The 25,911-nt window shown below is 38.9% G+C and overlaps 1 protein-coding gene across 3 annotated transcripts; it reads left to right on the top strand.

The window, feature by feature from the left end:
* The first annotated feature begins 1,389 nt into the window (after positions 1-1,389).
* LOC123879144 lies at positions 1,390-25,060 on the top strand. Of its 3 annotated transcripts, XM_045926709.1 has the most exons (25): positions 1,390-1,714; positions 1,789-2,876; positions 3,346-3,479; positions 3,933-4,093; positions 4,663-4,929; positions 5,532-5,664; positions 6,111-6,388; positions 6,525-6,659; positions 7,256-7,365; positions 10,177-10,360; positions 10,962-11,451; positions 11,530-11,640; positions 12,651-12,836; positions 13,280-13,341; positions 14,400-14,551; positions 18,530-18,690; positions 19,480-19,553; positions 20,043-20,140; positions 20,689-20,851; positions 21,539-21,656; positions 22,072-22,242; positions 22,665-22,818; positions 23,084-23,320; positions 23,789-23,943; positions 24,489-25,060. In XM_045926709.1, exons 2-25 carry the CDS (start codon positions 1,814-1,816, stop codon positions 24,528-24,530), a joined length of 4,839 nt encoding a protein of 1,612 aa, XP_045782665.1. In that variant the 5' UTR covers positions 1,390-1,714; positions 1,789-1,813; the 3' UTR covers positions 24,531-25,060. The 3 variants fall into 3 exon arrangements, with proteins under 3 accessions (XP_045782665.1, XP_045782674.1, XP_045782657.1); XM_045926718.1 differs by having other exon boundaries at positions 1,390-2,876; positions 6,114-6,388; XM_045926701.1 differs by having other exon boundaries at positions 1,390-2,876.
* The last annotated feature ends 851 nt before the right edge of the window (positions 25,061-25,911 follow it).

Below are 25,911 nucleotides of genomic sequence, written 5' to 3'. Positions count from 1 at the left end.
GCTCGTTCCGCGCTCTTCAAGCCTTACATGGAACGCCTCAGAGCGAGTTAACGCCGCATGAGCCATGTGCGTGCAGCCGGCTCTATCGAATTATAAGACGTTGTCACCTCAAAAATCTATTTTAGAATGTATAGGTAGTTATACCCTTCCATAATATGATACTTACCCCACTTGTTATAGTTAATTAACATACCTACTTTGTATTTACATAAGTATACTAAATTATTTATTCATGAACACATTTTAATTTTTTTTTGTGATGTAACCACAAATTCAAGATTTTCGGAAATTTTTTTTATTTGTGCTTTAAGACCTCCCTACCTGCCAATTTTCAGCAAGTCTAGGTCAAGAGGTCAATGGGAAGTACCCTATAGGTTTTCTTGACAGACATGACAGACAGACAGATAACAAAGTGATCCTTTATGGGTGCCTTTTGAGGTAGGGAACCCTAAAATCAAGACTATTGGTTTTTCACTGTCTGCAAGCCAGCAATTTCCAAAAATTTCTATTATAAATTGATGGATAGTTTCCTACTGCTGACGAGGTTTTTTAAACGCTATTGAAAGTATGTTCTAGTGGTTAAGGTCTCTGATGACGTCACACTTGAGATGGCTCCGCACGGCTATTTGTTTTTGTATGGGATAGTACCAACCAAAGACTATGTAATCACTACGGTGTGTACCGACTATTTTGTGGGATACAGTTAGGCCTCATTTACACGAGAGCTTTTTTAACCCCCGATCCAAGAAGAGGGGTGTTATAAGTTTGACGTGTATATCTGTATATCTATGTATCTGTGTATCTGTCTGTGGCAACGTAGCTCCTAAACGAATGAATCGATTTTAATTCAGTTTTTTTTTGTTTGAAAGGTAGCTTGATCGAGAATGTTCTTAGCTATAATCGAAGAAAATCACTTCAGCCCTTTGAAAGTTATCAGCTAGCTCTGTTCAAGTTTTCTTATAGAGGTTTTTGTGTCGGGGGGTTTTTTAAATTTTGAGTTATTTAGGTACTAGAAATGTATGAACCCAAGTATTTGTTCACATGTCAACGCTTCGTTACGTGTGAACAAATAATTGGCAATACATAATGTTCTATATTTTGGACGCTTTTTTAACGTCCGTAAAATGAGATCTTACAGTACAGAGAAGTTGATCAACGTCATTTTTAAACATATTAAAATAATCTCAGAGCAAATACCTGAAAATAATTCTTTCACCATGTTTAATATACATATTTTAATTATCATCCAATTTATAAGCCTACTAGTGAACCGGCGCGGCTTCGCACGGGTGCTTAAAATAAAATATATATAGCTTTATGTCACTCAGGAAGGAACACATAGCTTTCAAATAATTGGTTAGCTTTTTGTTATATATAATCATAGTTTTTTAAGGTTTTGTTTATAGCTCTTTTAACACGTTTTTTTAAACATGTTAAGCAGGTTTTAACAGTTTTTAGAACAGCAACTAGCAGAATCATCAAATTTAAATCTGGTCACCCTGCTTTCATCTTGTGTTTCATCTGTGGACCTAATAATAATACAAACGTATTTGATGCATTGTTTTCTTAGAAAATATTTTTTGTTGTAAACCTATCTATTAACTTTCATTAATGTGGTGAAGCAAAATATCTAAAATTTATATGATTTGATATTGACAAGAAGTTTTAATGTGATATTTTCTAGATAAAGTAATTTTATTATAACCTTCACGATGTATGTAAAAACGGAAAATAATTGAAGATTCAGCAAAAATGTTTATAATATAATGTCGCTAACGTTGTTCTAAGCAATTCTTCTCTATGTCATATTGATATGGATGATGACTGTAAAGATTATAGAAAAAACAAGCCACAACAGAAGCTGTATAAACCTGGTAGTGGGCCCCTAAGACGATCTAGGTATGGTCTGGATGCAAGAATGGACTCGTATGAATTAGATAACGGTTCCAGAGGAAGAGAACATTGCAATTATGGATCTCAGCATTCAGTGAATGGAGATGATGTCAGTGCTTCAACTAGAGAAGCTGCAAACGTACGTTATAGAAAGCCTGAACAACAGTTGTATGTACCAAGGTCAGAATATTCAAGTTTTGATATTGACAAAGAGCCAAAATCATTCAAGTGTGAAAGTTCTAGTCAATATAGTAATAGGCGTAATATGCCCAATAAACAAGATAATGGTTCTACTGGTAGTGCAGGGTTTTATCCCAGAAATGCCTCGGGGAGAGATTTCCATCATAAAGAGAATCCTAGTAACGAACATCATACTTCTAATAGACACCATAGGCAAGGATCAGAAGCCAGATCAATTTCACCATCTCACCAAAACTTGGAGAGAAATCGAGATAGCAGGAGCATGGAAACTTGGGCAGGACGCCACAAGTCTGGCTCTGGAGGCAAGCCACCTTCGGGCCGAAGAAATTCAGCTGGGTTCCCTAATGACTCACGCTCTAAACATATTATTAATTTAGACAATATACCGCCGAGGTTTAGAAAAAAGTATAATTTAGAGGTGCCAGGTCATCAAAGCTTTGATAGTGTAGACCAGTTGAACAAAGACAGATATATGCACAATGAAATGACACAGTCAGCATATAATCCAGGTCAATTTTATGGCTCTCAGAATACAAACTGGTCTCAGACTTTACCTTCAAGAGGAAGGGGACGTTTAAGAGACCATGAAAACTTTGATAGGGACAAGTTTATAAATGCATATTTAAAGAATAATTATGAAGTACAAAGTTCAAGAAGATCCACTCCAAGCAACTCCTATATGAACTTATATGAACCAAATATTACAGAGGACAACAGTGTTTGTGAAAAGCCAAACTCCCTCATGAGTGATTATGAAAGTGAAAAGAAATTATATGATGGTGGTGAGTTAAATGATGTAATGTAGATACTGCTTACATTGCTCATTCTACAAGCTACAACTTTATTCAGGTTTTTATTGACTATCAAACAGTTAATTGAAAAAATCAATCCCACTATTGAATTTTCTTTATAAAATGTCTATATTATGGATTTTTAACCAGTGTGTCCTTCCCATCCTCACCTATGGTGCTGAAACGTGGATACTGACAAATGGCCTTGTTCACAAATTCAATGTTGCTCAGCGAGCTATGGCGCTATTGTGACCATGCCACCTACTGTATGTTGCTGGTAAGTTACCAGTAGGTGGCATGGTCACAATGTACTGTACATTGATGGTATTATGTCAGAAACCTTTCCACAACTTCCAACTACAACTGTACAATGTCAAGTGAATGATGCCTGAACATAGGTAACAAATAGACAGATGGACAAACATTAATTTTTACCTACTTGATTAATTTCTTATTTTAGCCTCAAAAAATGGAATTAGTAAATCAAATACAGTGCAGTATGAATTAGAAAATACAAATGAGAGCAGTGATAATCAAAATGATAGTGAACCTATATCACACATATCTGCAAACCTTTCTGATATGACTAACTTGGTGAGTGATACCTACATTGCTGTGTATTCAATTACAATTTAGCCCTTGATTACAGACTTCTTGGTGTAAGAGATCATGCATTCCAAGATGGTGGTAGCCATGAGTGTTGGCATTGTTATGCGGTCGATATCAATCCAATCTACTCACATAAAACGTTTTTGGTTTAACATTTCTCATACAAATCACTACGGTATTTAAAACCATACATGTTTCCTGCCGCATATAACTTAAATACCTTCAAGGCAGTAGCCAGTAGGCATCTTTTTTGATGTAATTTGGCACAGTTAGTTTGCATCTCAGGGAAGAGCATAGGCTATTTTCGGTCCCAGAAAGTCAAAGAGTTCCAATGGGGTTTTCAAAAACCTAAATCCACATGGACAAAGTTTGAGGCATCATTTAGTAGAAAGTAGATTTTTAAATAATCATTTTGTTCACCTTGTGTTCTGTTTATAGGATTGGACAGAAGAGGTTGAGAAAAATATTAAATTGGATGAAGTTTGTGATACTTCTACTTCTTTTTCGCAAACCATAAAATCATCTCAAGTTCAAGACATCAAACCTGCTGTACCTCGTGAATCGAAAAGAAGTGGTAAATCTCGTCGGAGAGATAAAAGGTAGTGTTTAACTGTTTTTAGTGTTCTGTGGTAAAACATGCTTATAGTTTTCTTAAGTCCATCTGTGACAGTGGGACGTCAGGCACAATGGAGAGCGGGACAGATGGACATGAAGAAACTATAAGGCGCCATCTCCTCAGGCGAGTGTATTGCGGCTATAGACTCGCCATACCATTAAATCTGATAGAAAATCTATGGGCCTATCTCCATAGTGCGATACTGTAGCAGCGATACGACGAGTGAATCCGGACGAATATAACGCCGTGGATATCGTCGAGTCTCCCGGCGATGCCGCCACTGTACGCCACAGTTGAAACTCTCAACTGTGGCGCTACGCTTCTCAACTTGAGAGGCCCAATGAGGCGTAGCGGTCACGTCACGCGGCGATAAGTTGCAGTCTCGTAGAGTATCGTTGCGAGTCGCGACGACACGCTGGCGGCATTATTGTTGTACCGTGAAGATTATCCGACGATAGTAGGACGGACTCATCGCGATACTCTCGCCCGTGGAGATGGCGCCTAAGCATTTGCTTGTTTTATAATATAACTTTAATAATCATATCTCAATAGGAGCTCTAGCAGAGGTCACCAAAATTCGGAAAAGAAAGAACGTAACCGAAAAGATAGTAATGTTAGTGTTCAACACGAGCCCGAACGTAATAGAAAAGATAGTAATGTCAGTATACAGCAGGACGCCGCAGTTTTTGCTCTCAAACGGGAGAGAGAAAGGCGTGATAGCCACAGAAGTAATCGTTCCTCAACTATCGGAAATAGCAGAGATGATTTGGATCGATGGCGCTCGTTGCGATCTTACAGCCGAGAGCAAAGTTCTGAAAGGTGAGGGAAACATGTTTTTTTTATTAGTACTTATTTTTTAATTTTTGAAAATGATATAAGTAGTTGTATCGTTATAAATATATAAATAAAACAGCTAAACTCACGTTTTTGTTGGAATAGGCCTGATTAGTTTCGAACCGGAACCGAAGGGGGGGAGTCGACATCTACGTAAGTCTGCCTTCAGGCATGCAGATGTACATGTTAAGTGTTCTTAGTTACATGATGTTTATCCGTTTTATTTATATATTTATGATGAATATCACTCACGACAATTTAACCGCTAAGATATTATATATACGACTATATCATTAAAAAATACTGGTTAGGTTAATTTATTACATAACAAGGGTCGCAACACTTAGTGGCTGTTAATATGCCCTAAATTCACAGCTATTGTTTTCGATACAGTTACCTTTTTACAACAGTACAATGTGGCTAATTCTTGTACACTCTCTAAACTAAACAAAAATAACAGGTCTAAAATGTATTTCTTTACCTTTCATAATGCTCCCTGTGGAAAACGACACCGTTAGATTTAGACCTGTCAATTAACTTTAGAGATAGTGCACCAGAGAATAAGCCATATTATGTCATTTTCACAGGAGAATAGTATCTCAATGCAACAGTAGAGATACCTCAACTAATCGCGTTGGAAGTCCTAAAGACAGTAATGGATTTAAGATGCCAATATCTGCCAGTAAAGCTGCTACTGCTACTTGGTCTTCACCCGCTCAGGTAGTCAAATTTTATTTACATTATGATCTAAGTCTCCACCCTCACCTCCTGGGTGCCTTCAACCACCTTTTTGCCAGATCTTTTTTTTCATGAAAACTGTGGAACCAATTCCTTTCGGCGGTGTTCCCACTAGATTTCAACATGGGCTTATTCAAGGGGCGGATCAACAAATTCCTGATAGGCTGACAACACATTGGCGGTTCCTCTGGTGCTGCAAATGTTCATGGGTGGCAGTAATCACTCAACATCAGGTGACCCGCCTGCTCGTTTGCTCGCTATTTTTATATAAAAAAATAAATATATATTTTTGTATAAAAATTGTAATACACACTTTAATATACCTATCATAAAAAAAAAATACTTGGTGGTTTTAACAACTTCATTGTTGTCTTCACTCGAACTTTAGGTATTTTTTGTACTCCACCTATTCCGATCTTTGATTATAGAAGAAAGGGGATGCGAGGTGGAACGGAGGTCGTACGTCCAGTATAGAGAGGAGACACTCGCCGACGCCGAGTGCCGTGAGCGGGGAGGCGGGCGAGAGCGCGGGAGGGGGTGCGGGCGGCGGTGGGGCGCGGCGCTCGCGCAAGAGCAAGGGGCGCCGCCGCCGAAACGCGGAGAACGTGCAGCCCGCGCCGCACCCGCCTGGTGCCACGCCCGCGCCCGCCAACGTCAACTGGCGCGAGGAAATCCTCGAGTCCAAGAAGCACCACCACAGCGATCGGTAAGCTACAACCCGGCAAAGTTGAATTATAAGGCTTAAAGTAGACCTCAGCACTTGAATTATAAACACGACTTGTAAGTCATTTTTACTCTTGCTTGTAATATTCAGCTTCATAACAGTCAAAATGTGATTTTAGGCAACAAGATAACACACATCACAGGAATAGACTAAACAGCGTTCTTTCGGAAAAATCGGTGACAGAATCTTGTTCGCGACCTGGATTGATAATTTTACCGCAAAGTTCCATATCTCATCTACATAAGGACCAGGGGTATGTACTCGATATCGATATTTCAGGCACTTTGTAAAGCAAGCGCATCGGGTGCGCGGACAGGACGGGGTTAAAACGATAATGTATGGCGGCCTCTAGAACAAAAGAAGCGCGCGGCGGACGCTTTTTGTATTTCGTTCCATAGAGCGTCATACATTTTGTTATGGCGCTTAGTCCGCGCACCCTGGGCGCTTGCTATATGAAGTCGCTTTGAATATTCATCTTATCTTATTATCATTATTTTCTTATTAGATGATGCCCGCGATTCATCCTCGTGGATAAAGGTTTTGAAATCCCGCGGGAACCCTGATTTTCCAGGATAAAAGTAGCCTGTGTCCGTTCCAGGATGCGAGCTATCTCATATAGTTCATGCTCGCAACTTGGTCCTTGTGGATTTAGTTTTTAAATAATCCATGGGAATTCTTTTATTTTCCGGGACCAAAAGTAACATATGTCCTTCTCCGGTATGTATACTGTCTCTGTATGAATTTCGTCAGGATCGGTTTAACGGATGGGCCGTGAAAAGGTAGCAAGTCATACATTCGCATTTATTTTAAAAATACATGAGTATATTTTAAATTTTTACTTCTTTTCAGATGCGTAGCAAATGCAGAAACACAAAAAACTTTATTTGATCATCAGAATCCATCAAAACCAATAGTAGTACAGACTAGCCCAACAAAGCAAGACATGAGGATGGAACGAGGTTTGTACGAATTTGATTTGATTTAAACGCTATCCATTTGTTGCTTTTTGCTTATAAAAACATGTTCACAATCTTAGTCTCTGAGACTTGTTGGAGAACGTGGATCAGGCATCTTTATCTATAGAGTAAAAATATGCATTAAAACATTCTGTCAAGTCGTATTTCTATATAATCCTGCAACAGATTTGAGACCCAATTAGTAACACCTGACACATATTTCTGAGAAGAACGTAGAAGAAAAGAACATTACTATGGAAACAAGTGTAAATTAAAAATTTATAACACCCCAGACAAGTGAAGGTTACAGTAACTAGAAAAGAGCTGGTAACTTTCAAACGGCTGAACTGATTTTCTTGGATTATAGCTAAGAACACTCAATCAAGCCACCTTTCAAACAAAAAAAAAAATCGGTTCATTAGTTTAGGAGCTACAATGCCACAGACAGATACACAGACACACAGATACACTGATACACACGTTAAACTTATAACACACCTCTTTTTGGGTTGGGGGTGAAAAAGATTCCACTTGAACCGAAGAGCCATAAAAATGTTTGAAGGTGGTTCTTAGCAACATGCTGTTATTATCGCTTTAGGCTTATCGCTAAAGTCTTATAACACTGCATAATAGCAGTGTTTTAAGTATACTTTAGACACACTGTCCTGGCACTGACAGCGTGGTAGAGCTCCATGGAGGACAATTTCGTATCACTACGTGCAGATAAGGTCGCTACATACAAATTACTGCTCAAAGAGATCCTACAATGACTGCGATAATATTGATTACGAGGCTTCCTCGCCCTTCAGGGATATTAATAAGCAATCAAATCATTAGAAATCGCTTACATGAAAACCTTTGAAAACATTTACTATTATTTTTATCTCACTTTAATTGAGCGATCAGCTGAAGTCAAAAATTCAACAATTGTATAAACAAAAGTAAGGAGCATCAAAAAACATGACATCCACACCGTATGGTCGCAACGCCATAGTATATCCATATCTGTGACCAATGCCGTGCGGTTTCTTACTTCCCTATCAGCTGGTCTCCCTGAACAGGGTATAGTTACATCGTTTCTTACCTACCCACTAGATGAAGTATTGTACCTACCTTTACCAGTTTGTCATTAATATGCTTGTTTTTATAATTTTATAATATAACTATAATAAGTAAACGCAGTGTGTTCGTGCCCCAGCCCGCCGTGCTGCGTCCGCGGCTCGTAAAACATAAACCACACGGTTTGTTCTAAAAGGTGGGCTGGTTTATTGAAAACCCAAGGACAAACATACGTTGGTCAAAATTCTACATAGGCTGCCCTAAAAGTATCGGGAATGGAATATTTCCACTGTCCCTGCCATATTGAAATCTTTTTAATTGAAAACTCCTAGGTTTTAAAAATCGAATACCATTTATTTATTTAGAAAAAGATTCTCGGTCTTGTCACAAGGTCTTGTCAAACTTGTTTAGTCGTTGAGAAAATGGAATTGACTCGAGAAAATTCTAGAGCGATGATTTATTATGACTTTCGAAGTGGTTTAACACAAAAAGAGTGTGTCGACCGGATGATTTCTGCATTTGGTGATGAAGCCCCATCTAAAACCACAATTTATCGCTGGTTTGCTGAATTTCAACGTGGACGTGTTAAGCTCAGTGATGATCCCCGTCAAGGTCGTCCAAAAACTGCAGTCACCCAAGAAAACGTTGATGCTGTGCGTAAGCTGATTGAGGAAGATCGACATGTGACATACCGCGAAATTCAGGCAACTTTAGACATTGGCATGAGTCAAATACAAATAATCTTGCATGAACAATTAGGTGTAAAAAAGTTGTTTTCCCGATGGATACCACATTTGCTCTGTGAAGAGCAAAAAGCGGCTCGCGTTACTTGGTGCGTCAGAACTCTCGAAAGATTCCACGCAGGATCCTCAAATGCTGTATACAACATCGTATCAGGTGACGAATCCTGAATATACGCGTACGAACTCGAAACAAAATTCGAATGTTCGAAAATGAGTTAAAGCCAACAAAAATTGTTCGTTCACGAAGTGTTGCAAAAAAAATGGTGGCCACGTTTGTCTCCAAAACCGGCCATGTTGCGACTATTCCTCTTGAGGGACAAAGAACGGTTAATGCTGAATGGTATACTAGCATTTGTTTGCCACAGGTCGTTTCTGAACTCCGTACAGAGAACTGCAACCGCCGCATCATCCTCCATCACGACAATGCGAGTTCTCACACCGCGCACAGAACAAAAGAGTTTTTAGAGCAAGAAAACATAGAATTATTAGACCATCCGCCGTACAGCCCCGACCTAAGCCCTAATGATTTCTGTACTTTCCCTAAAATAAAGAATACATTGCGTGGTCAGAGATTTTCATCACCTGAAGAATCTGTGGACGCCTACAAAACGGCCATTTTGGAGACCCCAACTTCCGAATGGAATGGTTGCTTCAATAATTAGTTCCATCGTATGGAAAAATGTGTCAAATTTCGCGGAGAATACTTCGAAATGCAATAAATACATTTTTAAATAGTAATGTTGTGTCACTTCCTTGATTCCCGAAATTTTCAGTGCCGCCCTCGTACATGAGTGTGCGTCACACAATAGTGGACTAAGACCGCGACACACTGCGCTGATAGTGCCATCTATTATTTGGTCTAGTATACATTATTTGGTCTTGAACACAGTTCCCAGTAAAACCGAGTGTGGTTTTTGTGGCACTGACTGTAACAAAAATGCCCTGTATATTCTATAAGTAAATAAATTTAATAAATATAAAATATAAATAAATAAGTTTGATTGTATCGTAGGTGCGGCGGAGTGCTCGAGCCGCGCGCAGGCGGGCGCGGGCTACGAGGCGGTGGAGGCGTCGCGCGGTGCGCGCCACGTGGCGTTGCTGCAGAAGGTGGAGCGCGCTGACGCCATCCTCAAGATGCACACGCTGCGCGGCCCGCTCACGCTCGCCGCCAACTGGCCCGACGTCATCGAAACCAGGTTTGATTGTATAGCCTTAGTTTGACTAAGTTTGAAGTTAGCAATCACTTTGAATTGGCTAATTAGATGATAGTACTCGCTTTTAAGAATGGGCACACAACATTTACAAACAAAAATTTTGATTTGTTATTCCAAATAAAAGTAATTCGTTTTTGAGACGGTAGATTAATTTAAGTAAATAACTGTTTATATGTTTCTTTCCAAACTATGGAACCTTCGTTTCAGTGGGCTAGTCTGACTCACACGTGGTTGGTTTTTTTATGCGTGTGCAAATAAGCCTAACTGATGAACGAAATGTTATTGTTAATTTATTCAAATACTAGATGATGCAGTGACTGTTCACGTAGCTATATGGTTTTTAAAAATTCCGGGAAGATTCTTTGATTTGCCAGGATAAAAGCAGGCTATGCCCTTTCCCGGGATGCAAGCTATCTCTGTGCCAAATTTCGTCAAAATCGGTTAAACGGATCAGGCCGTGAAAAGCTAGCAGACAGACAGACAGACATACTTTCGCTTTTGTAATATTAAATAAATATGGGCATTTCCATATTTACATAAATTATTATGTTGATTATATTATAGTGTAATTTTGTTTCTACAGGAAATTTTTACAAAGTGCGCTTCAGAGATTACTAATGTCAGACCTAAAGTACTGCCAGGCAGACAATATCGAGCACCAGTTTTGGAAAATTCTGTACTATCATTTCATTGAAAGTTTGAGAAAGAGTATTTCTCAAGTCACTCCAGAGGAGAAGCCCGAGGTCATCAAACTATTAAACGTTATTATCGATGAGGGAAATGTTTTCTTCGAGAATCTCGTGCAGATGTTAGAGAAGACTTACAAATTTAATACGGAGGATTACATAAACGATAATCACTTATTGCCGCCCAAGGGACTCGGTTATGTAGGCTTGGCGCTGATCTCAGTACAGAAACTGTATGTTTTTCTCGGTGATTTAGCTAGATATAAGGAACAAGTAAACGAAACTAACAATTATGCTAAAAGCAAATTTTGGTACACAAAGGCTCAGCAAATAAATCCTAAGAATGGTAGACCATATAATCAATTAGCAATTTTAGCGATATATGCCGTAAGTACAAGATTCAAGGCGATATTATGGTTTTACATATTGCCAAATAATAATTTTAATAAATTAATTGTCTTTCAGAGAAGAAAACTAGATGCAGTTTATTATTATATGAGAAGTTTAATGTCCTCGAATCCATTTCAATCAGCAAGAGAAAGTTTATTATCATTATTTGATGAAAATAGAAAAAAAGTGAGTATACTATTTGGAATATTTTAATTTTCAAACTAGGGATCGCCAGGTGCTTCGCAGAGATTTCGAAACAACCGGCTTTATTCCTTGTCTACTTTATAAAGCGATCCTACGTGCGGAATTTCAGCTTTCTAGGTCCAAGGCTTTGTGCTGATCATTGAGAACTAATCAGGGTTAAAAAAATAAATACGTAATGATATGGAAGGTTTATTACTGGTAAGTATATTATATAAATTATCTTCCAATGCTGCACTTTCCGGTGCAAAGTCACCACTCCAGCAATTTGGGACTCGAACGTCTATCGTGTTTTCCAACTATGTTCCCAGCCCATTGCTACTTCAGCTTTGCGACCCATGTAGCTAAGGTGGTTACTTTGGTTTTTCTACGGATATCCTCATTTCTGATTTGATCACGTAGATAAACTCCAAGCATAGCTCTCTACATCGCCCGCTGAGTGACTGATATCGAGTTTCTTATGAGGCCCATAGATAGCGACCCTGTCTCCAATTCATATGTTATCATTGGCAACACGCACTAATTGAAGACTTTGGTCTTCGAGCACTGAGGAGTTCTGGACAAGAATAGAATAGAACAAATTTTTTTTTTATATAAACTTTTACAAGTGCTTTTGAATCGTTATTTACCGTGAAGAATTATTTACCATGAAGAAGACATTTACAGACATAATTTATTTACAAGAAGACATCTCGAAGCTTCCTGAACATTGCCCAGCCGAATTAGATTCGGCCAGCTAACCTCTTTCTTGAAATTGGACCTGCCTAGCTGGATTGTGTCTCAGGCATACACTAGACAGACAACATCAAACAAATTGCAGGGAGCTGATGGATTCAGGTGGTGCTTGACCGTGGCATGTCCTAAGAGAGACCTATGCCCAGCTGTGGACGTCTATCGGTTGATAGTCATGATGATGATATAAATTATTCTTTTTGGTTCGAGTTACTAAGTACTAATATGAGTATGTTGATTGTAAGTACTGAATGTGTTGACAGTATGAGGCAGCGGAGCGCAAGCGTCGCGCGGCGCTGGAGACGGCGAAGGCGGGCGAGAGCGGCGCGGAGGGAGCGCGCGCGGGCGCGGGGCTGCGGCGCGAGGTGTGGGTGCGGCCGAGCGGCCACCGCACCACCACGCTGCAGCACGCGCCCGACGACTCGCTGCAGACCATGACACCCGTTGAGGTATGTTGTAATGTGAGGCGGCGATACATGGGTGGTACTACTGAAGAAATAATATATAGTAATGTAATTCGCCAGTACGATGCACCACGTAACATTACACGTAACATCACTCTTAAGTCTTAGGTAAAACCTTTTTCGAATCGAACGAATCTTGCGGATGGCTCCTCCACATTCATTCAAAAGATATAAGTTATTTGGTGAATATATAATAAACTAGCTTATTTCCGCAACTTCGGAAACTTATTTTACCCCCCCTAGGGGCTGAATTTTCGAAAATCCTAAGTGGATAACTACGTCATAAAAGCTACCTGCATGCCGAATTTCATTCCGATCCGTCATGTGCTTGTCGTCGCTTTGTGTTGATAGGTCAGTCAGTCATTCAATCACCTTTTCTTTTTTTATATATTTAGATTATCTAAAACTTACACTTTCGTTTGTTGCAGTTAAATAAGAGTTTTATAACCAGTTACTTGCATGTCCACGGAAAATTGATTACCAAAATTGGGTGAGTACTGAGTATTAATAATAATTAGCGGTGAATATACATACATTATTATTAAATTGCTCTTTTACTACTTTAAGTATTAAAACTTTAATACTTTAAGTAAAGTTTTAATACTTTAAGTATTAGAATTTCGTGATTGTTAAATCGGTCCTTACGCTTTTAGAACACTAACGCATTTGCAGACAGTATGCGGGTTATAATAATATTGGTAGGCCTAAAGTCTTCCATCAGTCCGCTACCGCGTTCACAATTCACATGCCTTTGTGTGCTTGTAGTCGTTACATTAATTTATGTTTAATTCGATATAAGGTCACATTTTTGCAACTTTCCACCCTATCGCAAGATGCCTACAGATTTGCTCGATTTTTGACGATCGACACAATATGTGATCAAACAAATTTAGTAAATGTGCAAGCAACGCAACGGACGATCAACATTGTGTTTTTTGTCGATCGATAAACGAACAAGTGATGTGATTTTAACCTTGGTATTTATCGATATATAAACTATGTCTTGTTTTATCTCTATCTTTAGTCTGAGCAAAGTAAAAGGGCACTAAATCTTAGCCTAAGATTTTATTGATCGTCAAAACACAACAAATCGAGTGACAAACGATCGTTAAAAATCGAATACGTCTGTAGGAACTTTACACTAAAAAACAATGACACCGCGTCTCGTCGGGCGTTTGTAGTGTGTTGTGCGTGCAAGCCCAGTGGTTAAGACATCTGCCTTTCGGAAGGTCGGGGAATTGATCTTGGGCATGCACCTCTAACTTTTCGGAGTTATGTCCGTTTTAAGCAATTGAATATCACTTGCTTAGCGATGAAGAAAAATATCGTGATGGAAACTGCATGAAAGTTGTCCAAAATGTCCTCAATGGTGAATTCTGCCAATTACTCGTACTGAACCAGCGTGGCAGACTATAGCCTAAACCCTTTTCGTTCTGAGAGAAAACCCGTGCCGGTAATGGGTTTATCATAAAGATGATGATGATGATTTGCGTGCTGTGGGTCGGGCGGTGTTATAATTGTCCGGTTGATAAATCGCCGTAATATCAGCATGGAGACGTTCCACGAGAGCGCGGCACAAATGCTGCGTCAGTTCCGCGCGCTGCTGAACCGTCAGCCGCTGCCCACGCCCGCCGCGCGCCTGCTGCAGCTCACGGCCCTTAACATGTTCGCCGTGGAGACCACCGCCGCAGCGCTTAAAGGTAACCCTTATTTTTTTTTACCCGACTGCGGCAATGCCAAAAGGAAGGGTTATGATTTTAGCAGTCTATATATGTATGTATGTATGCACATATGTACGTATATTTGTATCCAGATTCTGTATGAATGCCACCGTGCCTAAACTACTGGGCCGATTTTGATGAATGAGTTATCAATTGATTCGTTGTGAAGGTCCGGATGACATTGGCTATATTTTATACGAAAAAAAATAGACCTAAAAAAGGATGTTACATAAAAAAGTGGAGGTCTCCAAAAATTTTTTTTTGCTATTGTATCGAGTGGGATGTCAAATGAAAGAGGAGAAAATTCTAAGCTCATGAATATAAATGTACAACAACATTAAAATACACCAAGCGACAAAAAAACAATTTTACTCTAATATTTCAGCGTTTATTAAGACGATCGCAATCGGGTTTTAGTTTTCAACTTTATCTTTTTTTTTCTGTTACAAGTTTATCTTAAAAATAACGATTTCGTTAGGGTCGATAGGGAGGCAGTCAAAATTGTCAGTTTTAGACCATTTTTGTGACGGGGCTATCTCAAAAACTAAACTATAGTTAGGAATATGAAATTTTGGTATATGTACCATATACTGTATTCAAACAATGAATACTGAAAACAACGGTTTATAAAATAGTTTGTAAGCTGTGACCAAAACAAACGAACATTTTTTGGGGTATTCTTTCACGGTTTATTGCGATGTTCTAGCTCGGAAAAGAATTTCATTCACCCAAAATATAATGTTCATAATAATTATGTACGGAACTCTAAAACAGCGAGGCCCGATTCGCACTTGACCGGTTTTTATCAGGAGCGCATGGAGGTGTCAATATGAAATTAATAAATATTAAATAATAAGGGCTCGTTCAGGAGACGCGGACGTCGTGCAAATCATCAATTTTAAAAACACGTAAAATTCTTTGTTAGGAGTCATTTTCGGCAACTAGTTGACTGAATTGGTTTTAAATGACCTCTAGAATAACCCCTTTTGAAAAATTGAATTGGTTATCGAATTTATATCATGCAGTAATAGTATCATTGGATAGCTAGTTGTTAAGCCGTTGCCTACGGATTACGGAAATCTTTAATTTTATTGTAGAAATTCGTAACGATCTCGCGTTGTTTATTGTTATTTATTTGTTTATTGTTTATCGTAAAGGACCAATTATTGTTTAAATTATTGTTAAAGAAAGTTATTGATAAAATTAATTTGGAATTACTTGTTAAGATTCGTTTACGTCTATGATTTGCAACAAGTATATTCAAAAGGTCACTTATTTATGTTTAGGTGCAAAAAATATGCGATCTTATACATATCTGCGTTTAGAAAAATTGTGTTGCTTTATTTTCTACCTGGAGTTTTAGTTTTTGTGACCTTCTCAGGCAATCGAACCGAAACGAATACAATGGTTGCAGAAATTATTCAATCGATAAAAAATGCTATTTTCTAGATTCATGCAATTAGCTACGGTAAGCTATCAGGACTACAATGATAAGTGGCACGTTCGTTAGTAAAAATAAAATGTGTAATTTAGATTAGATGTAGTTTATTTTTAAGTAGGTAGTTATAATTGGGGTTCGATCTCGGTCATGCATCTTTAACTTTATGGAGTTATGTGCGTTTTAAGCAATTAAATATCACTTTCTTTAAGGTGAAAGAAAACATCGTGAGGAAACCTGTTTGCCTGAGAATTTTCCATAATATACTCAAAGGTGTGTGAAGTTTGCCAATCCGCATTTAGCCAGTGTGGTGGACTATGACCAAACCCTCCTCATTCTGAAAGGAGACCCGTGCTCAGTAGTGAGCTGGCAATGGGTTGGTAATGATGACGATGATCATAGGTTATTTTTTATATCAACTTTAGGTAATATTTAGTACAAATGTAAAAAAACATTTGCAGCTTTCTGCAAGAAATTCATAACATTGGACGTATATTTCTTATTACACTGGCTTGATACAGTGTTTTCGTATCAATACAAATTAATTATTCTCATAATTAATTTTCATTCTGCGTGAGTGAAATAGCTGTCATCTCGAAGATGGATTTCCGTTACTTTTCAATTTTTATCCCAGAGGAATGTAAAGTCTCACGAGAAAACACAAAACCTAAAAAGCAAAATTCCACGCGGACGAAGTTACAGTTGTGAATAAAAGTAAATTGTTAAAAATATCAAAACCATAAAAGACTAGTTAGCCCGATAGTTTCCTTGTACTCGAGACGGTATTTTAAATTGGACTGTTTTATAAGCTATAATTTGAAGGTTGAAGTGCATCTAGTGTTATATGGACCAATGAATAAAGGTTTATAATCACGAAGTAGAGGTTGTTGCACCGCAGGGTCCGATTGCGCTTGCGCACGTTACCACTATGAATGCAGACACTTAACTCCGACAGGTTCAACAAACCGATTCCATAACAACTCTGTATTTTTTGCGTTTATTTTTATGCGACGGCGTAACGGATTATATTATATATTTAGCTTATGAGTTTGTTTGTATATCTGTGACCAATCTTTTATGACTACAATAGGTACACATCATATTATATTAAAAAGACCGCATTGCCACATTCATTCTTGTATAATATTGATTGCTAGATGATGCCCGCGAACTCCTAGATTTTCCGGGATCAAAAGAAGCCCCTGTCGTCTCCGGGATGCAAGCTATCTCTGTAGCTTTCGTGAAAATCGGATAAACGGATGGGCCATTAGAAGTTAACAGATAGACATTCGTTTAGAATTTAGATCGTAATATTGTACTGGTTTTAGATCTTAATTTTTTATTAGTAATTGTGGACCCTCTTTAAAGAAAACATTGTAATTTTAGAACCAGGCGGTCTATCATGGTGAAACGAAAAAACAGTAGGTACCTACTACCTAGTGATTGTTAATGGCTTTCTTTCTGTTGCTCATGTCCCAGTTTATTTGGGTTGGTTGTAGATATCAGACAATAACGATGAAAACACAAATTTTTCCCATAAAAATTACGACAACTTAAAAATAAGTAAGAATTTACGGAAAACCACACATTATCTACACTAATGTATGAAGTTGTTCTACAAGTTGAGGCGTTACGTTCGCAGGTGTAATCCGTAGGGAGTATTTTTAGCTGCGTCTATTTATATCGGTCCGGCTCTGCTACTATTGACAAGCTGTCCATCATCTTCACCGTCATCTCTATTCTTATGCCATAAACTATAGTCGTAATACTTATATTGTACGAGCAAATTGCAGCATTATTTTATTATGCTAGATGATGCCCGCGACTTCATCTCTGCGTGGGTTTTTAAAAATCCCGTGGGAACTTTTGGATTTTCCGGGATACAAATAGCCTATATTCATTTCCAGGAGGCAAGCCGTCTCTGTACCAAATAGATGATGCCCACGTATCCGTCCATGTAGATTTTTTAAAATCCCAATTCCCATTGGAACTAACTGATTTTCCGGGACGAAAAATAGCCTATGTCCGTCCCCGCGTGCAAGCTATCTCTGTAACAAATTTCGTCATAATCGGTTCAACGGATGGGCCGTGAAAAGCTAGTAGACAGACAGCTAGAGTCTAGTACAGACACACTTTCGCATTTATAAAATCAGAAATCAAAATGAAGTATGGAAGTAAATGTGTATCTACGCGTCATATCTTACTCTCGCCGTTACTCGATCTGTAATAATAGTTTGTGTCAATTGTCAGTGTTTCAATTTTTTTTTCAGACCACAATAAATTATTTTATCAGTTTTTATTTATGGCTTCATAGTCATAGGGTTTTGATAAATTATTAATTATTTATTGAGTATTGGCACTAAAAAAAAATTAAAAAAAAAGTAAAAAGTTTAAAAAAAAATACAAAGTAAGTACATATACTTACGTAATCTTGTACGTTGGTACAAAATCCTTCGTGTACGAGTCCGACTCGCACTTTACTGTTTTTTATAATATTTAACCGAATAATAATGCTGCAGGTAGCAGCAAGGGCGGCGAGCGGTCAGAATGGCTGGAGTGCGCGCTGGGCGTCTCGCTGCTCATGTTCGGCGCGCTGCTGGAGCGCTGCTGCGCGCTGCTGCCCGAGCCCGCGCACACGCAGCAACACGCCGACGCGCTGCTCTTGCTGCCCGCTATCAAAGTAATAACGATGTGATGAAAATATACCACTACCACTACCATTTTGAGGATTCCGTACCTCAAAAGTAACCCTTGGATCATTTTTTGTCGGTCGGTCTGTCGGGGTTGTCAAGAAACCTATAGGGTATTTCCTTTGACCTAGAATCGTGAAATTTGGCAGGTAGGTAAGTCTTATGGCACAAGTGAAGGGAAACATCCGAAAACCGCGAATTTGTGGTTACATCACAGAAAAAATTTATAATTGTTACTTTTGTACGATGGTACGGAACCTTTCGTGTGCGCGTCCGACTCGCACTTGACCGGTTCATCAAGATTTTCACAACACAAAAACAATTTAAACGAAATAGAATGGCGACCTCGCACGGGAAAGGGCGGTGTTGGCAAATCCTCACTAGGTGGACAGACGACATCAAATGAATCGCAGGAAGCCGCTGGGATACAGGCGGCGCAAGACCGTGACGTGTGGAAGTCCCTACAAGAGATCTATGTCCAGTCGTGGGCGTACATCGCTACAAAATTAAAAGTACATCGATAACTCATCATTTTCGAGATATGATAGTTGCGATTTCTTTATAGGCGATTATTGCGATTATTGCGATTGCGATATTATTGCGATTTCTTTTTTAAGTGCAACCTATTCACGAAGTTACCCTTTATAAATGAAACAAACCATGCACTTATACTGTATTATCTAGTTAAAGGGAGATCCATGTCGCACCGAGCCTTTTAACAGTAATAAATTCAGGCTTATGCCGCTTTGTCCAAATGTTTACTTGAACTTTTGTTGTAGGTTTGGTCAGATTGGATGCTATGTCATAGCAGTATATGGAATCCGCCGCCATCATTTGACAGTTTCGAAATAGAGTAAGTTTTTAACATGACCGCCGATTTAAATTCACTGTGCCATCTAATTGCACGGTGATGATTTACATTTTGTTATATAAATTATATATTTTCATATGATACAACATTTACGCATTTATCTCGATTTTTTTTTGTCTGTCATTTTCGCCATATTGGATTTTTATGGTGGCTTATGTCTATGGTAGTAGGACAGCCACGACGAAGCTAACGACTTGTCATTCATCATAATTTGGCAACTACGAGGAAACCGATGAACCGACAAACAACCAAAAACACATAACTGCCAAGTACTATACCCTCCTCTTGTCGCCATGCCTTGGCAGGATTAAGTGGTGCCAAGGTATGGCGTTTACCAGAGAAACGAGCCCACATCTCAACTTCAATTTTTATTTTATTTTTGCAAGTTATGATGACAGTTTATTGAAACAAAAATTTGGGGCACAATGTAAACTTACTGTGAACTTTATTATGATGTAGAATTTGTTATAGCTCCGATAACGACCCATGGGATTGGCTCGCGAAGCTTATGAACATACTCGAAGCTCTCGACGATAAATCCATTGAATTCGAAAGCGAAATGAAAGAAGGTAAGTCTGGATACTGTACGTTACCTTATTTTAGCTAAGCACAGCATTTCATACCACAGTTTTAGCTTTTACCTCAGTACCTGGACCTACTATAATGAGAGTTCTATAAGGTCTTTTACTGACACGGCTCAGGCCTGGCGCCCACTGGCGGCATGGGATGGCAAGGGATCCCAATATAAGGGAATAAGCAATGATGAGGTCTAAGTTCGAGCGCGCTTGCCTAGAAGATGTCTTTTCAAACTTGTTTTGAAGGGTATTTAGGTTATACGTGGCAGAAAACACGAATACCGATAGGGCCACACCTTAGCGGTTCGTAACAGAAAAAGTTGAGCGAAAACGTTAGAATGGATTTCGACCACATAAGGATGCCAACGTTCACGGTTTCTTGCTGCTCTGTGGTAAAATGGTGAAGGAGAAACAAGGTTGTAAAGTTCCTGAGCACATTCTCCAAAATGAATCCAATAATGCAGACTTATGAACTTTAGCGGATTATATAGCGAAATAAACTTATTCTTTGTATATATGTAATAAAATGTTGTGATGTGCAGGCTACGTATCGATACGACTGCCGGAGGACGCGTCGCTGGCCGGCTTCACGCCGCTCATGTACATGGAGGCGGCCGCGGCGTGGCTGCCGTCCGAGCCGCCCGTCGCGCCGCACACCGCCGAGCACGTGCTGCGAACGCGGAAGCTGCTCTTCTTCGGCACTGAGTGAGTATACGGTATTATCCTACGCAGGCTACGTGTGGAGTGTGGACACGACTGCCGAAGCTTTGTGATGGTTCGTTACAAAATTTTGGATACGATTTTAAACTAGCTTCTCGAGTAGCTAGAGACTTGAAATTTTAATCATAACGAGATATAAAGAAATAAATAAATAATAAGACTAAAAAACTGAAAACAATTAATTCAGAATGTTTATTAAATACCACTTTTTAAAACGCATAAAAAGTAGAAAAAAGTCTAGTAGTAAAAAACTCGAACAGTTCATAATATCATTTGCTGAGGAATGAAATTTTCACTTAGAATCGGTTATATCTATTGCTAACACACCAAAGCGTTTTAAATGTTACAAGTTTAGTATTCTTACATCTAGCTTTAATTATTGTACTTTTTAGTCTGTTTTAAGTACATAGTAATAAAAAAATATATACTTAAATAATTTTTATTTAAAAACAAGTTGAGATAGATTACACATGATTCCATGTTGTAATTAGTTGAAAATAATGTAAAAAAAACATCGTCAAAGTATGAAAAAACTGCTGAGATATTCGAACACTGAGTGACTCGGAATCACATACTGGGTCTGGTTTTAGTTTTAATGTACATCCTATATATTGTTGTTGTTGTAAGTCGCTGGTGTCAGTCTGAACGTAAACGCCATAATATTTGCCACAGATACCTAGTAGGAGTGGATCCGCCGGTGTTGAAGCTGGAGTACCCCGCAGAAGCGCAACCTCGTTACGTTAGCGCAGTGCAACGAACCGAACCCAGCTACTCACCTTTGCAACAATTAGTATGTATTTTGTTTATTACGTTAACTGTATAAAGAAATTATTTTGAACAACTAACTCCTCTTCTTCCCTTTCGCCTTATACTATTACTTGGGTTGCTATTCTCTCGGATATTTGAAAACTATCTGTATAATTTATATTATAAATGCCAAAGTGTATTTGTTTGTCTTTCAATCATGCTGAAGCAACCGATTGACGTGATTTTTTATGGTATTAGGTTCAACCTGCAGAGTGATATAGGCTACCTGTTACTCCAGAAAATCAAAGACATTTTCAAAAACAAAATCACGCAGACGTCACACACACTATTTATTTGTTGTTTTCCACGCGAACGAAGTCGCGGGCATCAGCTAATAAAGTCATCCGGGCAAACCGGCGCGAGTCATCTGGTATATCACAATCTTCTGTTTGTTTTAGTCTGAAAATTCAGGGGAAGAGGACAGCACTAGCGCGGTAACGAGTGGTCCGACCAGCCTCAGCGAAGAGTTGCCCGAAGGCGCTGACGAGACCACAAGGAAACTGCTCCGGAGGAAAGAGCAACTCGAATCTAGGAAGGCAACGCTCGACAAACGTCGACAACGAATGCAGGTTTAGTATAAAAGCAGACGTTATATTGCGGAAGTCCATGATATACAAGGAACCAAAAGCTTAATTTGCTATAACCCGCTATATATGCTGCTAACCATTTAGCAGCATTTCATTTGTTCATTGTTGATCCGTCCAAAGCGTACGACCTTGGCCCGGTCAAAGGGTTCGTCGTTGCCACGGTTCAAGGGCTTGGGCCCGATGCCCACCTTTGGCATCCCTACATGTAAGCGCACGCTGATGGTCTTTAGGTATTTCGCGAAGTCTTCGGGCATGCCGAGGCGTCCGTCTAAGCTAATGTTCGCCGGCCCTATCTTGGCATCTACACGCCAGTACGCGCCGAGTCTTATTCGTTATTGGCTTGGTTGGTTTAGCTAGATGGTTGTTCGTCATGGGTTGGTTTGAAGGGTTATTCCTTGTTGCAGGAGATGTTGAGCAGCGGCTGGGTGTCTGCCGAGGTGGAGGTGCGGCCGCGCTGGCTGGTGCCCGACACCAACTGCTTCATCGATCACCTGCCGCTGCTGCGCGCCGTGCTCGCCGCGCCCGACCAGCCCTATCAGCTCGCCGTGCCGCTTATCGGTTAGTAAAATAAGATGCCTGTTAAAGAAATAATCCAACCTATTAAAAATTAACGTTAAAAATAACGTAGTAGCGTTGTAACCAACTGCTTCCGTTGCCTGCGACGTGCCTTTTCCTATTATTATCAAGTTTGAGATATTGTACATAATGTAATTTCCCAAGCCGATTGAGCTGTTACATACTGACAGCTAAACTTCAAATTGAAGATGATACCTGTTCATGATTACGAGAATACGAATGTAAGCTTGTGTGATCTCGTCGGCAGTGGTGTCGGAGCTGGAGGGGCTGCGGCGCTGCGCGCGCGTGGGTGGCGCGGCGCGCGCTGCGCTGGCGTGGCTGTGCGCTGGCGGCGCGGGCGTGCGCCTGGCCACGGCGCGCGGCTCGCTGCTGGCGGCGCGCGGCGTGGCCTTCGCCGCCGAGCACGACCAGGCGCGCGCCACCAACGACGACCGCGTGCTCGCCACCGCGATCAACCTCAACGCGAACCTTGCCACCGATACGGGTAAACAGAACATACAATCATATCAAAGATATATTATTATCACAAAATCTCGAGCGCTTTTTAGGGTACGGAACCCTTCGTGTGCTACTCGCTACTTGACTGAATTTTAGGGTTCCGTACCCAAAGGATAAAAACGGAGCACTATTAATGTCACTTTGCTGTCTGTTTGCCCATCGGTCTGTCTGTCCACTGGTCACAGTTCTGTAGCTCGTAGATGAAATGAGTAACAAATCTGAAATTTTTGTATTTGGTGTAGAAGGTTGACCCAAAATCTAATATTGAATTAGAAATTCAACTAAATTATTTTTCAGGGGGGCTCTCATACATGAAAAATAGTAGTTCTATTTTAGAGTAGTATTTTTATTCATTTTTATCTTAAAAACAAGGAAATGGGGAAGGGGGATTTTCATAATTGTGTACAGAACCCCCAAATGAGAATTTTTATCATTAACGTTGACGGCACCACAGAGGCGCGCGGGGGGGAGGGTGCGTGCGTGCGCGAGCTGGTGCTGCTGACGGACGACCGCAACCTGCGCGTCAAGGCGCTGGCGGCCGAGCTGCCCGCGCGGGACCTGCCCTCCTTCGTGCACTGGGCCGGCATACACGCGGAACCACCACCACCGGTATGTCAACACTCATCGTTCATGTAGAGACACTCTGTCAGAGCAGGGGGCAAATAGGAGATGAACGGTATAAGAAAATGTGTGTGATAAATAATTAATTAATGAAAATAATTGTACATTACAGTCCAGGCCTCAATTAAAGCACTCACTGGCCGAGTTGGAAGGCCGAGGCGAAGCCGAGGAGAGACTTCCATAGTAGTTTACTTCTATTTGCGATGAAACAATAAAAAAAAATTAAACTCATAAACCGTACAGCCAGAAACACGCCAATTCGAATGGGACAGTCTATTAAATATATATATATATATATATTTATATAACTATATATATATATATATATATATATAGTTATATATATATATTTATATATATATATAAAAAAGAAATTCATAAATAAAAAAATGTATATAATAAAAATTAAAAAAAAATATCAAAATTATTCATTAAAACACATTTATTAACTTATTTGGCGTTATAGTGATGGAGGATGACATCCAATCCTAAAAACACATTCGTATGCGAGTTAAGTAAAATATTTGTTGCAGGACGCGAAAGCCACAGCCGGTGTTCACAGTCCGGAAGTTTGAAGTAATTCGACGCAATATTATACTGAGCCTATTTTAGTTCGTATTATTGTTACGATTTAATTGTTTTTGACGCGATTTAATTACGATGCAAGTTAGATTAGACACGAAAAGAATTTTTGTCGCTGACATTCGTATAGTGAAATCGACAAGGCGACGCAATAAACGCGTCACTCTAGTATAGGAATTGAATAGTATAAGTAAAAATAATACACCAATAGAGAGATATAATATTAACAAATTTTGTTAAGAGCTTTAGGATTCCACCTCCGTGTTCCTGGGCCACATTTTCATTGTTAATTTTATTTTTATCACTTTTTAATTTTTATGGTATATTTTAATTATTATTATTAAAGTTCAATCAATTGGTGTTGCTGAACTATTTCTATTTACTTTTTTTAATATAGTAAGTATACTTTAATGTTTGTTATAAAGCTAGGTGATATTTTTAACAAAGAGTTCAATTTTAATATCAAGTTTGTAGCTTTCAGCTAGCATCTTAGCCCATAGCTTTTTTCTATTTCTTATTTTATTATTATGTACCTATTACTAATTTCCATTACGGTTGCAATTGATACTTGGCATTTTTAATTGCAAGACGTTTAAAAAAATGTTTGTATTACAAATGGCTCAGTTATTTTTATTAAAATATTATTTTACTGTCGTATTGTGCCATTTGTAAGTTTTAGATATTTTTGGCTTTTGTTTCCGATCAGCGACATAATTTTATTTTTTTAATTATTATTAAAATGACTGCAGCCTAGAAGAATTATAGCAATAAGGATTTAACACTGAACAAAAAGATATTCCATCACTTTATATCTCACTAAATATACATATACAAACATATACTTTTGTTAAATGTTTAAAAATATACAGACTTTTACTATCTCTAATAAGATAATTTTATTGTAACAAATTCCCACAAGAGATCTATTATATTATTATAGAAATCTATTATAGTATTGTTCTATTAATTTGTGGTGCATTTGCAGAGTACAATATTTTAATAGTATCCATCGAAATCTTACTTTATTTGTAGATAAAGTAAATTGTTTACATTGAAATTAAAACCATATTGTACTATTACAGTACAGTATTGAAATAATGTATATTATCGTAATATCTGTTTTTCATTTTTGAACCAATTTGATGCTGTTACTTTTTCTCTTAATCATGATGTTAATAAACATTGATAACTTCTAAAAATTGTTTTATTTTTAGCTCTAATTGGTACTTATGGGTCGCCTTCCTTATCGGAATTCGGCAGATGATGCCCGGCGGCAATCGTATCTTTCGGCACATTCGCGCTCTATGTTTTTTCGGGATATATCTAAAACAGCACAGGGAGGACTATTGGCTGTCTCAGGAGTCAGGATGTCGC

Source organism: Maniola jurtina, chromosome 3 (genome assembly GCF_905333055.1).
Source record: "Maniola jurtina chromosome 3, ilManJurt1.1, whole genome shotgun sequence".
NCBI lineage: Eukaryota > Metazoa > Arthropoda > Insecta > Lepidoptera > Nymphalidae > Maniola > Maniola jurtina.
This window is presented reverse-complemented; position numbering and strand designations above follow the sequence as displayed.

Excerpts from the sequence above, each read along its gene's own strand:
- LOC123879144 (XM_045926709.1), top strand. The coding sequence starts at position 1,814 with ATGGATGATGACTGTAAAGATTATAGAAAAAACAAGCCACAACAGAAG. Across the intron at positions 11,641-12,650 it reads TTGATGAAAATAGAAAAAAA|TATGAGGCAGCGGAGCGCAA; the intron begins GTGAGTATACTA and ends ATGTGTTGACAG. Across the intron at positions 14,552-18,529 it reads CACCGCCGCAGCGCTTAAAG|GTAGCAGCAAGGGCGGCGAG; the intron begins GTAACCCTTATT and ends ATAATGCTGCAG.